Source organism: Homalodisca vitripennis, chromosome 2, assembly GCF_021130785.1.
Source record: "Homalodisca vitripennis isolate AUS2020 chromosome 2, UT_GWSS_2.1, whole genome shotgun sequence".
NCBI classification, from domain to species: Eukaryota; Metazoa; Arthropoda; class Insecta; order Hemiptera; family Cicadellidae; genus Homalodisca; species Homalodisca vitripennis.
In genome coordinates, this window is record NC_060208.1 from 235028815 (window position 1) to 235052114 (window position 23300).

The window sequence follows — 23300 nt, forward strand, 5'->3', positions numbered from 1 at the left end:
ATGATGTGATTGTCCAAGCGGCTGCCCTATAATCACAAATAATATGATCTATATAAGGCAAGGTATTGTAACAAGTGGTGCAAACACATTGTACTCAACCACCTGCCTCCAACAGGTGGCATCTATATGATTGTGGTCGCGGCTGTGCCCATAAATCAAATAATATGATCTATATAAGGCAAGATATTGTAACAAGTGGTGCAAGCACATTGTACTCAACCACCTGCCTCCAACAGGTGGCATCTATATGATGTGATTGTCCAGGCGGCTGCCCTATAATCACAAATAATATGATCTATATAAGGCAAGGTATTGTAACAAGTGGTGCAAGCACATTGTACTCAACCACCTGCCTCCAACAGGTGGCATCTATGTGATGTGATTGTCCAAGCGGCTGCCCTATAATCACAAATAATATGATCTATAAAAGGCAAGGTATTGTAACAAGTGGTGCAAGCACATTGTACTCAACCACCTGCCTCCAACAGGTGGCATCTATATGATGTGATTGTCCAAGCGGCTGCCCTATAATCACAAATAATATGATCTATATAAGGCAAGGTATTGTAACAAGTGGTGCAAGCACATTGTACTCAACCACCTGCCTCCAACAGGTGGCATCTATATGATGTGATTGTCCAAGCGGCTGCCCTATAATCACAAATAATATGATCTATATAAGGCAAGGTATTGTAACAAGTGGAGCAAGCACATTGTACTCAACCACCTGCCTCCAACAGGTGGCATCTATATGATGTGATTGTCCAAGCGGCTGCCCTATAATCACAATAATGCCCCGCGCCAGCCAACCGGGTCCCAGCCCATTTGTGCAGCTGCACGTCATCATTTCGCCAACTCAATTTGTGTTTCTCGCTCAATAAGCCTTTCCATGCTGAACTTCTCTTGTTGAATTGAACGGATTTAATTGTTACAGACTTGAATTTTCTGACAATCCTCATTATTATGAGGCTGTCATTAGGCTATTTATATTTTGAGAAAATTATAATAAGTCGTTTGACAGATACTTCCGAACATATGTTAGTTTGGTTATTTAAACGCAAATGTGACAGAAATGGCCAGGTACAATAATATGGTAGTTTGGTTATTTAAACGCATAATATGTGACAGATACGACCAAAAGCAAAATAATTGAATTGTAAAAAGTAAAGGCTCTGTGGTGTAATGGTAGCATATTCATCCGGCAAGTGAGAGATTCGTTTTATTGAAAAATGATATATATATATATATATATATATATATATATATATATATAATACATATATACCCTAATATATACATATATTAAGGATGTAATTAAGTCTCGCATGGGCTTGACAATTCCCGAAAGATTACAGGTAAAGCTATAAAACTTGGTACATCATTACTGCATCTATAAATATACTTTTTGAAGTAACTACCATATTTTTGTCATGTTAGGAAGATGGCTCACAAGGAGTCAGAAGAGAAATTTCATAGAGAGAATAGGTCGAGTAGTACATCATATTAAAGGTTGTTATTATTAGAGTACAATGTTACAAATCCGATCTCAAAGGGTTCACTCTTTCAAAAAATATGTTGGTTTAAAGTTTGAAACATTTACAATGTAGGAATTCTTTTGGAGAATTTACACATAATAATAATAAAAACGCAACGATAACTTTAGATACAAATTTAAAGGTTAGTTTAGTCGGTCTTTCTTAATTTTGACTTGGATCTAAAATTTAACGTCAGCCGATATTAGTTAACTGTGATTTACCATGCACATATTTAGTGATTTCTTGTTTATCTTTATTTGTATCATTGTATTAATTTATTTATTTACAACTTCATGAAAACTGGGACATGAAATCCACCTAAATATAGAATAGAAGACAATTTTATTTTGTTTTTCTCCTATTCAATCAGCGATGATACAACAATATCGTTGTACACATATTTAATGAACTACATACATCAACATGATGTTTTTATTTAATTAATTAAAGATTTAAAGATTATTCAAGTACTGTTAAACATACAACCGGATTATAAATATATATATGTCTTACTTTTGTATGATTAATTACATAATAGGGAGATCTCATGACTTTCCTCAGAGGTGGGTGACGTGTAACAAGGGAACAAGCTGAATTTTCATTTGTTAGTTTTTCAAATTCTTTCCCATACTTCTGGCACATAGGAAGTAAACTAAAACCAATGGTTAACACATTTTCTCTGATTGATGAGGAATACCAAGTTTAACAGAAGTCTAAAAATAATGCTAAAATGCATCATCGACCTAACAAAGTAATTGATCATAAATAATGGGAAAATAATTTGAAAGTTCAAGTTTCAAGTTCGTTTCATTCACATTTATTCAGCATATCAGTATTACATGTTATGGTACACGTATGGTGTTAATACAGTATGTATGGTTTTAACACATGGAAAAATACATGCAAGTATAAAATGTTCAAATACCGGCATTTTACTAAGATATGTTAGGGGTACGTAAAAACACCGAGAGCACCATCAGATTACGCTAATACTAATGTAACATTGAAAGCCATTTCGGCGCACATTGAAAGCTGTTTCGGAATACATAAAAAGAGACGAAGCCCGCATTGGTTCATATAAGCGTTTTACCACCGTACCATCGCAAGCAAGCTTTTTACAATATAGTACCGCGAAAAAGCTGCTTTCTAACAATTCTTTATTGACTATTAAATACTTTTTCCTCAACTTAAAAAGTTACGAAATGATTTTATAGTTTTTTTATACTGTCAAGAGATTCTACTAAATTAAATAGATATTATTTATTTTAAGAATATGTATTAATGAATTTATATAGGAAGCTAAAACATTAGTTTTTTTTACCGTAGTAGTAGTCGATTTTGTTCCTTTTTGGGACAGGAACCTGGCCAATATTTCCATGCACTTATTGTACGAAGACGTTTTCCAGTGACAGGATATTCAGTTCGATTAAGGTTGGAAGTAGTGGCAGCATCTTACATCCTACATTGCATCTTCCATGGACAGATAACGGGCGTAATCACATAATATATGTAACATAGGAAGAAGAGGAGGATTGCATCTTCCATGGACAGATAACGGGCGTAATCACATAATATATGTAACATTGGAAGAAGAGGAGGCTTGCATCTTCCATGGACAGATAACGGGCGTAATCACATAATATATGTAAAATTGGAAGAAGAGGAGGCTTGCATCTTCCATGGACAGATAAACGGGCGTAATCACATAATATATGTAACATTGGAAGAAGAGGAGGCTTGCCATCTTCCATGGGACAGATAACGGGCGTAATCACATATATATGTAACATTGGAAGAAGAGGGAGGCTTGCATCTTTCCGATGGACAGATAACGGGCGTAATCACATGATATATGTAACATTGGAAGAAAGGGAGGCTTTGCATCTTCCATGGACAGATAACGGGCGTAATCACATAATATATGTAACATTGGAAGAAGAGGAGGCTTGCATCTTCCATGGACAGATAACGGTCGTAATTACATGATATATGTAACATTGGAAGAAGAGGAGGCTTGCATCTTCCATGGACAGATAACGGGCGTAATCACATAATATATGTAAACATTGGAAGAAGAGGAGGCTTGCATCTTCCATGGACAGATAACGGTCGTAATTACATGATATATGTAACATTGGAAGAAGAGGAGGCTTGCATCTTCCATGGACAGATAACGGGCGTAATCACATAATATATGTAACATTGGAAGAAGAGGAGGCTTGCATCTTCCATGGACAGATAACGGGCGTAATCACATAATATATGTAACATTGGAAGAAGAGGAGGCTTGCATCTTCCATGGACAGATAACGAGCGTAATCACATAATATATGTAACATTGGAAGAAGAGGAGGCTTGCATCTTCCATGGACAGATAACGGGCGTAATCACATAATATATGTAACATTGGAAGAAGAGGAGGCTTGCATCTTCCATGGACAGATAACGGGCGTAATCACATAATATATGTAACATTGGAAGAAGAGGAGGCTTGCATCTTCCATGGACAGATAACGGGCGTAATCACATAATATATGTAACATTGGAAGAAGAGGAGGCTTGCATCTTCCATGGACAGATAAACGGGCGTAATCACATAATATATGTAACATTGGAAGAAGAGGAGGCTTGCATCTTCCATGGACAGATAACGGTCGTAATCACATGATATATGTATCATTGGAAGAAGAGGAGGCTTGCATCTTCCATGGACAGATAACGGGCGTAATCACATAATATATGTAACATTGGAAGAAGAGGAGGCTTGCATCTTCCATGGACAGATAACGGTCGTAATCACATGATATATGTAACATTGGAAGAAGAGGAGGCTTGCATCTTCCATCGACAGATACGGGATAATCACATGATATATGTAACATTGGAAGAAGAGGAGGCTTGCATCTTCCAGGACAGATAGCGGGCGTAATCACATGATATATGTAACATTGGAAGAAGGAGGAGGCTTGGCATCTTCCATGGACAGATAACGGGCGTAATCACATAATATATGTGAACATTGGAAGAAAGAGGAGGCTTGAGCATCTTCCATGGACAGATAACGGTCGTAATCACATGATATATGTAACATTGGAAGAAGAGGAGGCTTGCATCTTCCATGGACAGATAACGGGCGTAATCACATAATATATGTAACATTGGAAGAAGAGGAGGCTTGCATCTTCCATGGACAGAAAACGGTCGTAATCACATGATATATGCAACATTGGAAGAAGAGGAGGCTTGCATCTTCCATGGACAGATAACGGGCGTAATACATAATATATGCAACATTGGAAGAAGAGGAGGCTTGCATCTTCCATGGACAGATAACGGGCGTAATCACATGATATATGTAACATTGGAAGAAGAGGAGGCTTGCATCTTCCATGGACAGATAGCGGGCGTAATCACATGATATATGTAACATTGGAAGAAGAGGAGGCTTGCATTCTTCCATGGACAGATAACGGGCGTAATCACATAATATATGTAACATTGGAAGAAGAGGAGGCTTGCATCTTCCATGGACAGATAACGGGCGTAATCACATGATATATGTAACATTGGAAGAAGAGGAGGCTTGCATCTTCCATGGACAGATAACGGGCGTAATCACATAATATATGTAACATTGGAAGAAGAGGAGGCTTGCATCTTCCATGGACAGATAACGGGCGTAATCACATGATATATGTAACATTGGAAGAAGAGGAGGCTTGCATCTTCCATGGACAGATAACGGGCGTAATCACATGATATATGTAACATTGGAAGAAGAGGAGGCTTGCATCTTCCATGGACAGATAACGGGCGTAATCACATGATATATGTAACATTGGAAGAAGAGGAGGCTTGCATCTTCCATGGACAGATAACGGGCGTAATCACATAATATATGTAACATTGGAAGAAGAGGAGGCTTGCATCTTCCATGGACAGATAACGGGCGTAATCACATAATATATGTAACATTGGAAGAAGAGGAGGCTTGCATCTTCCATGGACAGATAACGGGCGTAATCACATAATATATGTAACATTGGAAGAAGAGGAGGCTTGCATCTTCCTGTCAAAGCGGGTAGGGTAGATGGCATTAAGGGAGCCGCACCACTCCAATACAGAGATGGGGAATACTGTGATTTTTATATAACCTATTACCAAAATAACGTGGTGACTTTGTATTACGTTCTAGTAACCTATTACCGTAGTAACATGTTACCAGCTGATACACGCTCAGTAATAGCTTCATGCTGTTACTGAAGTGACGTTATTAAATTGCAAATACTAAAACTGGAAGACTAAATCTACATGTGTGAGGCTATTGAGGCATAGTATACGAAAATTTAACTGTTAGTAACAATGTAGTTTTATACTGGTAGACTACTATGAAATAGACTAATTTTAAACTGGTTTAAAACTTTCACTGCACAATACAGTAAAGGTTTTTGCATAATAGTCTGGGATACAAAAGCTTAACTAATTCACTACAATGTAGTATTTAGGTTACTTTTAAATAGACTACTTATAATCGGTTTGTTTTCAATTTACCAGAAAAAGTCTACGTTTCTATTTTGATAAATATGTTTCATTTATTTCAATCTGATATTTTATTCCCTTTCCCTCCCGCACCATCCAACTCACTATAATACGTTACGGATTTCTCAGTAACGTAATAACAGAAAGACGTTATGAGAACGCCAAATCATTCAGGCTACCCGTTACTGAAATGACAGGGTGTTACCTGGTAACGAGTTACCACCGAATAACGATATTACTGACACTAATACGTTGTGTACCGCCCATCTCTACTCCACCAGTCATACTCGAATAGATAAACAGTAAACTAGACCTATAGACCTTTTACCCCAAATATTGACATTTACATATAGCTTTGTGCCGCTACTGGACATCCATTGGGTTGCCTACATTCAAGTACCTTCATTGGTTTTTGCTATATTCAATCTAAGATCAATTGTCAGGTATAAACCAGCCAGAAGTAAATGTATCAGGAGAGATATTCATTGTTTGTGATAGACATTTTACCGCTAAAATAATAAAAAATGTACTATTTAAATAATCTGGCTATATGTAGTTAGAGCAAAATCTATACAAAACTTGAGTTCATGCTTAATCATTTTTATGAGTTGAATTTTTATGCGTATTTAATTCCTATTGCATTGTGTTTTACGACAAACATTTACGCGTTGGTATACGCCCGGTCTAGGAAGGTTCCTTCAAATTTGTATTAATAAATATAAAAATGTTTATATGTATCTTTTTACTCAAGCGTAGAATCTAGATTGAGGTTTGGAATATTGTATTGTAGACTAAATACCAGGAGATACCCATGTTTCTTATTCATTAAAATATACTCGACAGCATACGTAAATTTCGATATTGCACGTATATTCACATCGCATGACTAATTTAACGAGCATTTTTTTGTAAAATTTAGTATATGCAGCATTATTACTCTATGTTTAATTTTTCAGTTTTATTCACAGAAATACTTGTGGGTGTTGCGATAGCTTGGTGCCGAAAATACAATTATTAGAGTTCCTCTCGCCCACTCAAAATTGGATCTCCCCGGGGATGCTGCAAGCCCTATAAGAGTAGAGATCATCAGGAGAAGCCCCACCAAACAACATGTATCCTGATGACACAGTATCCCTCTGTAAAACTCTATTTTTATTTACAGCATCGATTTTATCGTTAAAAATCTTATCTTTTCTTGATAAGCGTAGGTACTTTTTATAATCTACGATTTTGAAATCAAAATGGGAAATTCGCAATACAAATTATTTAACTGGTGGATATGACTGTTTTTCTTCCTAGTACTGGACACAAACAATATAGTTCTCGGTATGAATAATTCAATGGTTATTTGCAATAGACTAGTAGACAAGACAAAACACACTCGGGTGGAAACTATCCATTACTATTTGTTAAATGGCCAACTTCAATTTTAATGAAAAATTTGAATACAAAGTGCTGAATGTACTTATTAATATAGTTTAGTATAGTTTAAATTAATATTAGTATAGTTTTAAATGTAGTTAATCAGTATAGTTTTTCTGAATTCGAGAGTTACATGGTTTAACTCTTCTTACTCATCTTTTTTAGTGAAAAATAAGAAACTGAAAATTCCGTTATTTAATTTATCTCTTAAGTAAGTTCACAGTTTTGAGTTTATCATTCGCTAAAATATATACCATCTGTATGTAGTGCTGATTGTACTATAAAAATATGTTAATACCTTTTACAGGATGAAAAGAAATCTATAACACTATTTAGGATTCAATATATATATATATATATATATATATATATATATATATATATATATATATATATATATATATATATAGAATATATATATATATATATATATATATATATATATATATATATATATATATAAAACATTGCAATTTCCTATTATTGCCAAAGCGTGAATGTGGTTTTTTAATTTACAGTTCACCTTCCTCTTATTGCAGCGTCTGGAATTTGACACTGCCATAGACTTGACTCCTTGAGTCTGGAGTCATATTCGTCTAAAGGAATAAACCAAAATTCTTCTTCGTCACCTGTTTTAGTGACGTTTTATATATCAACACTATTCTATACAATGAGCCCATCTATTCATAAAGTTTAAATTTTAAAAAGTAAGTTAAGCATTCCGCCTGGATTCTAAAGGGCGTGGCAGGTGTTCAGCAGATAAGCAAAGTTACAGAAGACATGTTGTCCGAGCGGATGCCGCGGGTCGAGCCTTTGTTCTATGACGTCAACTCGAACAATGGGGGCGCTTTCAATCACAATATTTCAATCAACTGCCAATTCCTCCGGATCTGACGAGCTACTCGATAGGCTAAGTAAAGTGGACGAAGTCATGTTGTCCGCGCAGAGGCCGCGGGTCGAGCCTTTGTTCTATGACGTCAACTCGCACAATGGGGGCGCTTTTAATCAACAGCCAATTCCACCGGACCCAACAAGCTACTAGGGTACGTCCAAGATGCACGCTGATAAAAGCAGGTAGACAGAGTCAGAATTCTCAGCGCCGACTGTCTGACTCTGAGCGGTAGGCTGATGTGGCCATTATGTGAGCAGGTTGTCAGCGCAGAAAGAGCTGCCACCAAAAAGATATCAGTGTACAATGGAACTTACAGGCGAACAGGCTGCAGCTTTATTGCAGCTTAGTGACAATGTTGCAACCAAGTTAAAACCTATGAGAAGTGAAATAGATCCAATTAATAAATTAAGATCTGTTTACGGGGAGTACAAACACCTATTTCCGCAATTACTTGCCGACGAAAACAGATTTTTTTTTAAATATTTCAGAATGATCCCGGATACCTTTTATTTTATTTTGTCAAAAATTGAACACAGGCTGACTAAGAACTGGGCGAATTACCACACAACCCCTATTCAAGCGGAAGAGAGACTGATTGTCACATTAAGGTACGTAAACATAATTTTTATAATTGTATAGAGAAAGTATAGTGATCGCACAAATTCGATGTTGGTTTTTGACGGACCTTTACGTTTTGGGGTCCTTTGAACCCAAAAAAGTGGTTTTACAGAATGTCTTTTACAACATAAGTTGTTTACTAAACATTGAAACTGACTTGAAAAGATCAGCTGATTTACTAACAAACTTCTAATAATTCTAGTAATTGAAGCAACCCTTATGTGGGCACCAGCAAATGAAACTACCTATATCGACCATGGCCTATAAAACACGTTTTAGAACATTGTGAGAAAGTATGTGCCAGTTCTTGGCACCGTTTATTTTAATCCGTGATCCTCTTTAAAACAACCTTAATATCTTTAAATCTTCCGCCAACAGGCATCAACGATGTTCCTATTGGAATCTTCTTTAAGGCGCTTATCCCATATCGGAGGATTAAGTTGCACTTTTGATACTAAATCGTCGATATCCATCGTAAAAAAACAAACAACACTCAATACACACACGAAAATCACTTTCCAACTAGCAGGTTGTCTGAAACCAGAATGAACAAATCATTCCGGTAAAAATCGGAGTCAGACTGCCAGTGCGCAGAAAGTCAGCGCGCAGGTGCAGTGTGGCCACTCCTGCTTAACAACGTGGAATTTTACGCACGCCGACTCGGCGCTGATCGGCGCCGATCGCCTGACTCAGAAAACCAGCGTGCATCTTGGACGTACCCCTAGATAGGCTAAGTAAAGTGAAAGAAGTCACGTTGACCGACCAGAGGCCGCGGGTTGAGCTTATATTCTATGACGTCAACTGGCACAATGGGGGCGCTTTTAATCACAATGTTTCAATGAACTCCCAATTCCACCGGACCTGACGAGCTACTCGATTGGCTAAGTAAAATCGAAACCCAGCAGGGATCACCTCTGGCTGGTTTATAACTTCCAGTTGAACCTAACACTGAGCATAGCAGAAACCGATGTGTTATTTAAACTTGGATATCCTTATGGTTGTTAGGAGAGGCAGATCAATAACAGTAAATATCGAGATTCTGGGGTGCAAGGGTTACTCGATGGTTCAAGTCTACTTGGGAGATGACTGTTTTAGTTGGTGAAGTTCGTTCCCTAAGTACCAGAGGTTCTTGCTAGCCTCAACAAGGGTGTGCCACCCCCTGCCTACTTTGACTGGAGAGGCTGGTTCAGAGCTGGCCTCCCTTTCTTCTGGGAGGATATAACTTTGAGATTATTTCTTAATGCTTTCTCATGGATTTCGATAGAAGGCGGCCCTACCCCCTAACCTTACCCGTCTTGAATATCCTGTCACTCCGGAAGCAGTGCTAAGGTTATTATAGGACTAAGTGCAATTTATAAGCTTCTTAACCTAAGAGAACAAAAATAGTAAAGTCAAAGAAGTCATATTGTCCGAGCAGAAGCAGCGGGTCGAGCCTTTGTTCTATGATGGCAACTCGCACAATGGGGGCGCTTTCAATCAAAATATTTCAATCAACTGCCAATTCCGCCGGATTTGACGAGCTACTCGATCAACAGGTTGGGCCTGACAGTTTGTGTTTCAAACTGCTTTATTTTATCAAATCAGTCTTAGTCAAATCCACGTGATCAGAATAAAGAAACTCAGCTATAAAACCACAAATATCTTATACCGTCTTATGTTTATTTTCTGGATCAGGGTAACAAGGTAACCTCAATCATGACGTCGAAAAAAATAATTCAATCGAACCAATACACTGGCATAACCTAAAAGAAAACATGGAATTTTATTTTACATCAGAATATCTTGACCATGAACATACAGGTATGCCTTCTTCTGTTTTAAAGTTATATAGAGCCTCTCCCATTTATTATGTCATAAGTCCGTTAGCTGGAGAGCAAAGTAAAATTTTAGGATTCCTCCAAATATAGTTAAAACTGCTAGGGCTATTCAGCAAAACTCTTATAATATTGAGGAGAAATTTGAGTTATATTACATAGTTTTAAAAAATTCTGCGACTTCAGAGTCTCAAAAAACTCATATGTAGATTTAATTCTAAAAAGGATGAGGAAGTTAGAATATGTTTCAGTAATTATCACTTATCTCAGGATTGTTGGAAGTGCCATTAAAAAAGAATATGCTTATGATATACCTGTTTTTCAAAATAAAATTGCGTGAAAAGCCGTGGGTAACTGCTATCATATTTATTTTTATTTAATTCCAGTAGAGGATAAATTAGAACTTCAGTACAACCTTTCTTAAGAGATTATGGGTTACTGTATTTGTTTTATAAACCAAATAATGAATCTATCATATTAATAAGATTTAAAATATTCAGAAAGTAGAAACTACACTTACTTACGTCTAATTAGTGTAGACATGCATCTGAAATTATTAAATATAAAAATCTCGTTTCATTTGTAGAACGATTTTGTTGTAGAAATATTGTCTTTCTTATCGAGAAATTAGATTGTCATTCAATTTGCAATTTAACATAAAAAATGCTAAAAATTAAAACATTTTTTTATTTAAAAATAAAAAACAGCAGATGCTAAAAATAAAAAATAGAATATATTAACGTTTGTACACTGTGAATTTCACAACACGTGAATTTCACAGTGTATCTTTAGCGCAATATGCGAGTGTATGAATTACCAGCATGCGTGTAAGCTAACGTTGTTATATCTGCGAAAGACAATAATTAAAAGAGGTTGAGCGTTATCATCGACTGTTTGTATTATTCCTTCAAAGGTTCCCCTCTTTTCTTTCCCTTTGAGCCATTCCGTGGCTCAGTCCAATATAACTCCGTCCATTACGTACTAAGGCATTAATCTACCATTATTATTATTATTATAGTCCATGAAAAAGCTGTTATTATTGTAAATGTCAGCTGTTACATACAAGCAGCTGTTATTTACAAACGGCTACTCAAACGTTATTAAACTGTGATAACCTGTTTATATTACACAATAGTCTAAGTACCGATAGTCAATTTCCATTATATGAGCACAGAAGTCTCTAATCTTGTTAGAGATCAAAAAGGGATAGTGTAAAAAACAATAAACAATAATTTTATTCTTAGATTATATATTTCTTACCTTGATACATTTATTCCGACTGCCATTCTTATAAATATAGTTATATAACGATCTGACGCTTATTTACTATTTATTTACGTACTTTACGGTTCGTTTGAAGTGTATTAAAGTTAGAAAAATATTATCCGAGAAAAGAGTTGAGGTTTAATACTTTTAACCCTGTTGATACCCTTCCATTTCTACCTCCACCAAAAGCAGTGGTCGGCGGTAGAATTCTGTCACACAAATTCTTCTTGATTTGAAGAAAAACTAGGTTGTCTGTTGGCTTTAGCTCATGAACTATAAATAAAGTTCTAGAAATAATTTGCAATACTCTATAAATATTCTATCAACAGAACTTGTAAAAAAGCATTATGTTACTCTGTAAAGTGTTGAAGTTTACAACGCTAAAGTCTTGCGCAACATCTCGTTTAACTCACGTCAATATCGTGTGTTACGGCTTTCAGAACATGACGCGTACATAACTACTATAGTGGGTGGGGGTTTATAAGACTACAAGCTATCAAAGCGCTGAATGGATAAAAAAATCAAACTCAACATATATTATGTTAAAATCTTTGTATTTATATGTAAAAAATAAAATTAGTGATAAAACTGGTACAGCATCTATGAGGAATATGGTGTGTTAGCAATAGTGATAAAACTGGTACAGCATCTATGAGGAATATGGTGTGTTAGCAATAGTGATAAAACTGGTACAGCATCTATGAGGAATATGGTGTGTTAGCAATAGTGATAAAACTGGTACAGCATCTATGAGGAATATGGTGTGTTAGCAATAGTGATAAAACTGGTACAGCATCTATGAGGAATATGGTGTGTTAGCAATAGTGATAAAACTGGTACAGCATCTATGAGGAATATGGTGTGTTAGCAATAGTGATAAAACTGGTACAGCATCTATGAGGAATATGGTGTGTTAGCAATAGTGATAAAACTGGTACAGCATCTATGAGGAATATGGTGTGTTAGCAATAGTGATAAAACTGGTACAGCATCTATGAGGAATATGGTGTGTTAGCAATAGCGATAAAACTGGTACAGCATCTATGAAAACTGGTACAGCATCTATGAGGAATATGGTGTGTTAGCAATAGCGATAAAACTGGTACAGCATCTATGAGGAATATGGTGTGTGTTAGCAATAGCGATAAAACTGGTACAGCATCTATGAGGAATATGGTGTGTTAGCAATAGTGATAAAACTGGTACAGCATCTATGAGGAATATGGTGTGTTAGCAATAGTGATAAAACTGGTACAGCATCTATGAGGAATATGGTGTGTTAGCAATAGTGATAAAACTGGTACAGCATCTATGAGGAATATGGTGTGTTAGCAATAGTGATAAAACTGGTACAGCATCTATGAGGAATATGGTGTGTTAGCAATAGTGATAAAACTGGTACAGCATCTATGAGGAATATGGTGTGTTAGCAATAGTGATAAAACTGGTACAGCATCTATGAGGAATATGGTGTGTTAGCAATAGTGATAAAACTGGTACAGCATCTATGAGGAATATGGTGTGTTAGCAATAGTGATAAAACTGGTACAGCATCTATGAGGAATATGGTGTGTGTTAGCAATAGTGATAAAACTGGTACAGCATCTATGAGGAATATGGTGTGTTAGCAATAGTGATAAAACTGGTACAGCATCTATGAGGAATATGGTGTGTTAGCAATAGTGATAAAACTGTTGTTTCTAAGTAAACAGTATACTCGTATTGTGTGTGGTAGCAGTGCATAGTAAGTCGAACATCAGTTACTGCGTTACAGGGTAGTAAATGTGTATAGTATATTATAGTACTGACGTCATTTAACATAGTAGGGCCTCCATCTTGCAATAGTAGTGATGGCATTTTACATTGTGTACTATGAGTATTATAGTAGCATAGCCATGTAATATTATATAGTGCAGTGTATAGTATTAATAAATCTGCCATAATAGTTTTCATTCGAAGCCTTGAAAATAAACAAATATGTCGCCCTGACTACGGGGCATTGTTACTCGTAGGCAGTAATAATTTGAGGGTATTATTTAAAAGTAAGAATTCAAAGTGATTCAAAATCAGTAACTTTAATAACACTAAAACACACAAAAGTATCTCAAAATACTTTACGATTCAGTAACCAAACAATAATGATCCTTTGGATAATATACACTCTAAAAGTATATGTTCTGACAAGATTGAAATAAAGAAGGGACTTGTTTGTACTAAACCGTAGTTCGAACCGGAAGAGCCCGGTCAATATTTGTAAATAAACTTCTTATCAGTGTACTTTCTAATCTCCATTTGATCCTTCGTGTATTGCACTCCTAACTGATTCAGAACTCAAACTACCAATACACCGGTTACCACGTAGACAGTAACTTAACAATAAAAAGATGTACGTTTAAAGAATTATTAGAATTTTGGAAACCTATTATTTTGTATGGGCAATAGATAATAATTAGTAAAATAAGGAGTCACTTGAAAGTGGTTTAAATTTGAAATTGTGGAGTTGCCTACAACTACAACTAGCTACAGTAGTGATGCCATTTTACATTGAATACTACGGGTATTACAGTAGCTTTGTCATAGCTGTAATAACAATGATGTATGCCACCTTCGATTCTAAATTTTACATTAGCAGTCAAATTTTACAGTGTGTCAAACTTTAGTCAAAGTATTAAAGACAGAAATTGTACTACTGTTTAAAGAGAAACTACTAAGTATTCCTTAACAGTAGGTTAATTTATGTATGCGAGTAATTTGCCACATTGTCTATGGGCTGTTATTATATGGTTCAGTGGAAAGCCTTTGTATCTGAAAAATAACGCTTTTCTGAGATATAAAAAATAAAACCAGATGAAAAACTAGTCATCTGTCGAGGACAGAGCGCCCTAACCCCTTTATCTCCAGGATGCTGGAACATCCAATCTTCAGAGTTCAGTCCCATTGACCTTTTCTGGAGCCAATTTTCTAGAAGCAGCCTCTTCCTTTTTACTTTGATATAACCAAATCTGGTAGACGTCTGCTGCTGTGCCGCTTAATGGTTATCGCTAACAATCGCCGGGAGCCGTCATTATTCACTGCGTTCCCTTCTCTTTACGCACAATTTACTGTAAAGGTGAGTTGGATACTCAAATATTGTATATTTAGCTAATTTATATAAGATGGGCTCATAAAAATAATATGAATTGCATGAGTTAATTAACAGGTAAATTTGTATTTACCATTAGACATTACATGCAATAGATCATGTCAGAATACTTATAATAACAACAAAATAATATCAAAGTAATGTAAATTATACAGTCATCGATATAAGACCCAATAATCTACATGCAAAAGTATATTATAATAATGCAATATTTTATTGAGACAAACGTGTACTATTTTAAAAGAACAATACACTAAAAAACTATCCCACTGATGTCAGATTAATAAAATTCTGACAAGGCATAAAATGGTCTTTCTACTAGCCCATTATTAATAACTATAAATTCGAAGACCATTGGTCAGTTCAAAATAGTCTCTTACTGCGCTATTTGTAATTATTTTATCTTCAGAGGAGTTATAGTCTAAAGCTACAAGCCTATAGCTTAAGCCATTCTGTCGTTAACGTAAGAGTGGATACCGGGACAAATATACTGGAGTGGTTCTTCAATGCCAGTCCCCTGGAGAGGATTTCCTTGAGCTTATGAAATAATTAATGGTATTCCAAAGTAAAACAAAGCTGTTATTTTAAATATCGTATTATAATAAAGAGAATTTTAGTAGGAAATGGCAATATAGTGACAAACGTTGAAACATACCAACTGAGAGTGATGACGCGCGTTATGTGTATGACGGACTAATCCCCGCACTTGAACCTGTTATCACCTGGTTGTTACCCATCTGTAATCGTTCACAGCTCATGTCGATATCCTGTACTTGCCGGTCTCGTGCAGAATTAGTTGTGTTTCAACTGAGAGTGATGACGCGCGTTATATGTATGACGGACTAATCCGCTCACTTGAACCTGTTATCACCTGGTTGTTATCGATCTGTAATCATTCACAGCTCATGTCGATATCCTGTACTTGCCGGTCTCGTGCAGAATTAGTTGTCTTTCAACTGAGAGTGATGACGCGCGTTATATGCATGACGGACTAATCCCCGCACTTGAACCTGTTATCACCTGGTTGTTACCCATCTGTAATCGTTCACAGCTCATGTCGATATCCTGTACTTGCCGGTCTCGTGCAGAATTAGTTGTGTTTCAACTGAGAGTGATGACGCGCGTTATGTGTATGACGGACTAATCCCCGCACTTGAACCTGTTATCACCTGGTTGTTACCCATCTGTAATCGTTCACAGCTCATGTCGATATCCTGTACTTGCCGGTCTCGTGCAGAATTAGTTGTGTTTCAACTGAGAGTGATGACGCGCGTTATATGTATGACGGACTAATCCCCGCACTTGAACCTGTTATCACCTGGTTGTTATCGATCTGTAATCATTCACAGCTCATGTCGATATCCTGTACTTGCCGGTCTCGTGCAGAATTAGTTGTCTTTCAACTGAGAGTGATGACGCGCGTTATGTGTATGACGGACTAATCCCCGCACTTGAACCTGTTATCACCTGGTTGTTATCCATCTGTAATCGTTCACAGCTCATGTCGATATCCTGTACTTGCCGGTCTCGTGCAGAATTAGTTGTGTTTCAACTGAGAGTGATGACGCGCGTTATGTGTATGACGGACTAATCCCCGCACTTGAACCTGTTATCACCTGGTTGTTATCCATCTGTAATCGTTCACAGCTCATGTCGATATCCTGTACTTGCCGGTCTCGTGCAGAATTAGTTGTGTTTCAACTGAGAGTGATGACGCGCGTTATGTGTATGACGGACTAATCCCCGCACTTGAACCTGTTATCACCTGGTTGTTATCCATCTGTAATCGTTCACAGCTCATGTCGATATCCTGTACTTGCCGGTCTCGTGCAGAATTAGTTGTGTTTCAACTGAGAGTGATGACGCGCGTTATATGTATGACGGACTAATCCCCGCACTTGAACCTGTTATCACCTGGTTGTTATCCATCTGTAATCGTTCACAGCTCATGTCGATATCCTGTACTTGCCGGTCTCGTGCAGAATTAGTTGTGTTTCAACTGAGAGTGATGACGCGCGTTATATGTATGACGGACTAATCCCCGCACTTGAACCTGTTATCACCTGGTTGTTACCCATCTGTAATCGTTCACAGCTCATGTCGATATCCTGTACTTGCCGGTCTCGTGCAGAATTAGTTGTGTTTCAACTGAGAGTGATGACGCGCGTTTATGTGTATGACGGACTAATCCCCGCACTTGAACCTGTTATCACCTGGTTGTTATCCCATCTGTAATCGTTCACAGCTCATGTCGATATCCTGTACTTGCCGGTCTCGTGCAGAATTAGTTGTGTTTCAACTGAGAGTGATGACGCGCGTTATATGCATGACGGACTAATCCCCGCACTTGAACCTGTTATCACCTGGTTGTTACCCATCTGTAATCGTTCACAGCTCATGTCGATATCCTGTACTTGCCGGTCTCGTGCAGAATTAGTTGTGTTTCAACTGAGAGTGATGACGCGCGTTATGTGTATGACGGACTAATCCCCGCACTTGAACCTGTTATCACCTGGTTGTTATCCATCTGTAATCGTTCACAGCTCATGTCGATATCCTGTACTTGCCGGTCTCGTGCAGAATTAGTTGTGTTTCAACTGAGAGTGATGACGCGCGTTATATGTATGACGGACTAATCCCCGCACTTGAACCTGTTATCACCTGGTTGTTACCATCTGTAATCGTTCACAGCTCATGTCGATATCCTGTACTTGCCGGTCTCGTGCAGAATTAGTTGTGTTTCAACTGAGAGTGATGACGCGCGTTATATGTATGACGGACTAATCCGCTCACTTGAACCTGTTATCACCTGGTTGTTATCCATCTGTAATCGTTCACAGCTCATGTCGATATCCTGTACTTGGCGGTCTCGTGCAGAATTAGTTGTGCTTCAACTGAGCGCACAACGCTCGCTCTTCCATATGCTTTCTGGTTAATTGCTTCTCAGATGATTAACCCTCAATACACAGTCAGGCAATGGCAGGCTCTAAATAATGGAATACAATACAAAAAAATAATAACATATATGCAGTATAGAACCCAATTAAATTAATTTGGAAATGTAAAGAGTCACGCGGTCCTCTATTTTAGTCATTTTATGATAAATGTTTGAGAAAAACTTTTTAGTTTGTAAATAACAGTCTTTGTTGGGTAAAATAATGTCTAGCTATTTAAAAAAAACAAGATGTATAAAAATAATCATTTAAAGGTGAAAGAGGTTTTGAATACTATATAGTGTAGAATTTACACATTTAGAATGAATAGACCAATATGCGATTTTCGTTTTTTTTATACATTTGTGGGTTATTTTAAAATTATGGAAGCACAGCAATACAAAAGAAGTTTGCTCTAAAACCTACTGTACAATTTAAGTTAATACTTTTACTTACCTAAGTGTGTTGTTGATTTAAAAGAATAGATGATGTGAGAACAGCAATATATAACGTATATTCTCATATTCACATATATATATTAATTTATCTAGGCAGTTTCGTGTAGCCTACATTGGATTTGATTTCTACTGCTATACTCCTATAAAAGTTAGCTAATTCCATGATTATCTAGATTTTTATAACATATCTAAGTTATGCCAATGATGTGAGCAATTTTCAGCAGAGTTTTGCTACAGTTAAGTAGTTTTGAATATTTTTTCGCGCTTTGAATATTTGCTGTCATAGTATCATTACTATTTGTGTAATCAAACTTTATTTTTATATTTTTATTGAACACACGTAATGTCTATCTGCTGAAACACTACTATTAGCAGAGGAAACCCAAAAAGCAATTTTTCTAAATTTATGTTTCTTTTATTAATTTAAACAGATTTATTCAGCAATGAAATAAAAAAACAAAACTTGCATATTTCAAAAGCAATGGTAGTCTCCATATATAAAAAATGAAATATACAATAACATTAATTGTTTTCTTTTTCATAGGTAACTAATTGATGACCAAATCTAAAGACAAAAACATTCTACAAGGGATACAAAATAATCATAATATTGTGTGTTTAACACCAAATGGCCTTAGAGACTAAATAATAAACTGTATTTTACGATTTTTCCAAATAAACAGGTACCGTTTAGATTAACAATTTACTCTAAACAATATTAAATTTATTATAACTTTGTCTGTCGTATACAGTACTAAAAATGTGGCATGAATAATATGGAATAGAGAATGTTTGTTAAACATTGAAAATAATAGCATTAGAGATGAATCAATACGTTCGCCGCTGAAATCTATGTAATAAACAGTGGCAAAAGGGATTACAGAAGTGTCTACCCCGTCAGTCTAGAACATTCTCATGGCTTTCTGCTCCAGTGAATACACCATCTATGGATAAATGACATCAATGACTAGGGACTGCGTCCATTCTCCCAATTCATTCGCCCTATCAAAACTCCTAAATTGGTACTCCGTCCACCCTGTACCTTTGAAACCCCTGCAAGCACTCGGAGATTAATATTGCGTCGACCCTCAGCCTGTAACTACCCTATCAGAACTAATATTGGTACTGCGTCCCATATCTTGATGAAACCACTCTATAAAAATTCGCAGATTGGTACTGCGTCCAATCCCTCACTGCTCCACTCTAGAAGATCTCGTAGATTGGTACTGCGTACACCCTCTTGCTGCAACCAGACTAGAGAAACTCGTAGATTGGTACTGCGTACACCCTCTTGCTGCAACCAGACTAGAGAAACTCGTAGATTGGCACTGTGTGCACCCTCTTGCTGCAACCAGACTAGAGAAACTAGTAGATTGGTACTGCGTACACCCTCTTGCTGCAACCAGACTAGAGAAACTCGTATATTGGTACTGCGTACACCCTCTTGCTGCAACCAGACTAGAGAAACTCGTAGATTGGCACTGTGTGCACCCTCTTGCTGCAACCAGACTAGAGAAACTAGTAGATTGGTACTGCGTACACCCTCTTGCTGCAACCAGACTAGAGAAACTCGTAGATTTTTACTGTGTGCACCCTCTTGCTGCAATCAGACTAGAGAAACTAGTAGATTGGTACTGCGTACACCCTCTTGCTGCAACCAGACTAGAGAAACTCGTAGATTGGTACTGCGTACACCCTCTTGCTGCAACCAGACTAGAGAAACTCGTAGATTGGCACTGTGCGCACCCTCTTGCTGCAACCAGACTAGAGAAACTCGTAGATTGGCACTGTGTGTGCACCCTCTTGCTGCAACCAGACTAGAAAAACTCGTAGACTGGCACTGTGTGCACCCTCTTGCTGCAACCAGACTAGAGAAACTCGTAGTTGGTACTGTGTGCACCCTCTTGCTGCAACCAGACTAGAGAAACTCGTAGATTGGCATTGTGTGCACCCTCTTCCTGCAACCAGACTAGAGAAACTCGTAGATTGGTACTGTGTGCACCCTCTTGCTGCAACCAGACTAGAGAAACTCGTAGACTGGCACTGTGTGCACCCTCTTGCTGCAACCAGACTAGAGAAACTCGTAGATTGGTACTGTGTGCACCCTCTTGCTGCAACCAGACTAGAGAAACTCGTAGATTGGTACTGCGTCTATCCTCTCTTTGCAATCAAGCTCTCAGTAATGAGGAGCGTAATATAACGGTCAATTTTTTTGCTTCACTGTAACGATATTCTATAATCGCTCCTAATCGGCAATACCATGACGATTGTGTACATAAAGTCTCACTGAATATAACAGGGTTAAAACGAAATTAAAAACAATTGAAAACATAGATTTATTCCTAAACATAACAAGAAGTAAGCAATATACAAAGCTAGTACAACTAGTAAACCCTAACAGACATTTATTTTGGGTTGTTAATCGTTAACGTAATTGATTGTAAATAAATTCCCCATTGCCTTAGGGTTGGAGACAAAACAAATTTCATAATCCTCAAGTTTTTGTTGAAATACGAGTAGGAAAATAACTATTAATAATAAGAACATATTTGAATGCAACAAGCAATATTTGGACTTATTTCTTATAGTTTATTCTGAAAAATAGTTCAAATAAATAAATAAACGTAGTACATGTGCCAAAGAATTGCGTCTCTTACTGAGATATTCTACGGTATTGATTAGCAGTTAGGTTAGGTTTTGCTAACTGCTAATGATTATTTGCAAACATACAGCAATGAAGTATTACAATCATATGTTTAGCTAAACTGGCAGATATGGAAATCGTGCATGTGTAGCTTAGTAACTAATTAGGTTTATCGCATGCGATGATTGATTGTTGTATGATAGTGAAATAGTTTATTGATAACGCACTAAGTCATTACTAGCAGCGCCGTCTCATTAAAGGCATGTTTTTGATAAAGCCGAGGTTCGTTTCCCACACGCCGGTTTTGGCGGCCGGAAAAATAGGTCGTTAAATTACCGTACGTACATTTTGCACACAGTGTGCATGAAAAGTCCCGAAACGGTTTAATAATTTTTAACTATTTCTGGTAAAGCAATAAGACTCGGTATATCATTATTACCCTTTAAAATACAACTTTTTATGCGATTTTCAGGTTCTTATCTCATCAAGGGGACGGGCTACAAGGTCAGAAGAAAATCTTAGAGCATAGTTCTTGATGTACATAAAATTAAAGGACTTTTATAGTAGAACACAATGCCGCAAATCGGACCTCAAAAGGATTACCCTATCCAGAATCTCGACTTGTGCTCTAATTTAAAACTTTCTTCTGACTCCTTTTGGGCCGTCCCGCTGAGGAGATAAAATCCTGACAATTGAATATATTGAAAGCAAGGTTTTATTGCTTTTCAAGAAATAGTTAAAACATTATTAAAACGTTCCGGAACCTATGCATACATTTTTCACCGGTTATCTGTGGGTGGGGCATGTTATTATGAACCAGTGCACAGTTTATTACTCAATTATTAGGGGAATGGCTATTGGCTTATTGTAGCTGCCGGTCGCGGTCGTTGACTATTCGGGAGCTGAATCCCTTTCTGTGGGTGCATCTTATACATATGAGAACATAGGAAGTGGATTTAATTTTTTAATTTATTTGATGACCTGAGGAATGGCTATTGGCTTATTGTAGCTGGCGGTCGCGGTCGTTGACTATTCGGGAGCTGAGTCCCTTTCTGTGGGTGCATCTTATACATATGAGAACATAGGAAGTGGATTTAATTTTTTAATTTATTTGATGACCTGAGGAATGGCTATTGGCTTATTGTAGCTGGCGGTCGCGGTCGTTGACTATTCGGGAGCTGAGTCCCTTTCTGTGGGTGCATCTTATACATATGAGAACATAGGAAGTGGATTTAATTTTTTAATTTATTTGATGACCTGAGGAATGGCTATTGGCTTATTGTAGCTGGCGGTCGCGGTCGTTGACTATTCGGGAGCTGAATCCCTTTCTGTGGGTGCATCTTATACATATGAGAACATAGGAAGTGGATTTAATTTTTTAATTTATTTGATGACCTGAGGAATGTCAAAAATAAGTTTTCAAAAAATATTTAGAAGTCTATTTAGTATTTGATTAATAATTATTTAAAAAATTGGGATTTAACTAAAAATCTCAAAAATGAAGATTTAAGTCGAACCTGTTCAAACAAGAATATATTTTATGAACTAATAATACATTGAATATATAACAAGTCAATGAAATTTTTAAGTATAAAAAAATCATTGATTTAATACATACAACAATTTTTTTTGAAATTATTCTTGGTTCTATTAAATATTAGGATTTGAAGGTGCAAATGCCAGAATTGCAAGGCCTGATATTCCTACTTATAAACTTTAAATCTGAAGTTTAACATAAGTTCTTGGCAACCTAACGACTTTATTTGATTCTCTGTAAGTCCGAGGGTAATCTTTGTCATTAAACTTCACTCTCAGGATCTCCACTTATGTTATCGTCTTCAATTATATTTTGCACAGATTTCAGCTTCTAAATATTTCCAACATGAAACAAAGCTTTCTTAGCTTCCTAACTTCCTAATGGCAAAACCATTTATTCTGCTCGTACATTAGGCATCATATTTAATTGCTCTAACAGTTTGACAGAACATAATTATGATTATTTCAGTTACTTCTAACTTTGGCAGTTATAAATGAATA

At 36.8% G+C, this 23300-nt stretch overlaps 2 protein-coding genes across 2 annotated transcripts in view; both read left to right on the forward strand.

Moving 5' to 3' along the window:
* The window catches only part of LOC124355514 (high affinity cAMP-specific and IBMX-insensitive 3',5'-cyclic phosphodiesterase 8), a 586103-nt gene that overhangs the window by 96382 nt on the left and 466421 nt on the right, over positions 1-23300 (forward strand). The gene's annotated exons all lie outside the window — the stretch shown is intronic.
* Positions 19762-20541, forward strand: LOC124356032 (keratin-associated protein 10-12-like). Its single transcript, XM_046807176.1, has one exon. It carries the CDS (start codon positions 19762-19764, stop codon positions 20539-20541), a length of 780 nt encoding a protein of 259 aa, XP_046663132.1.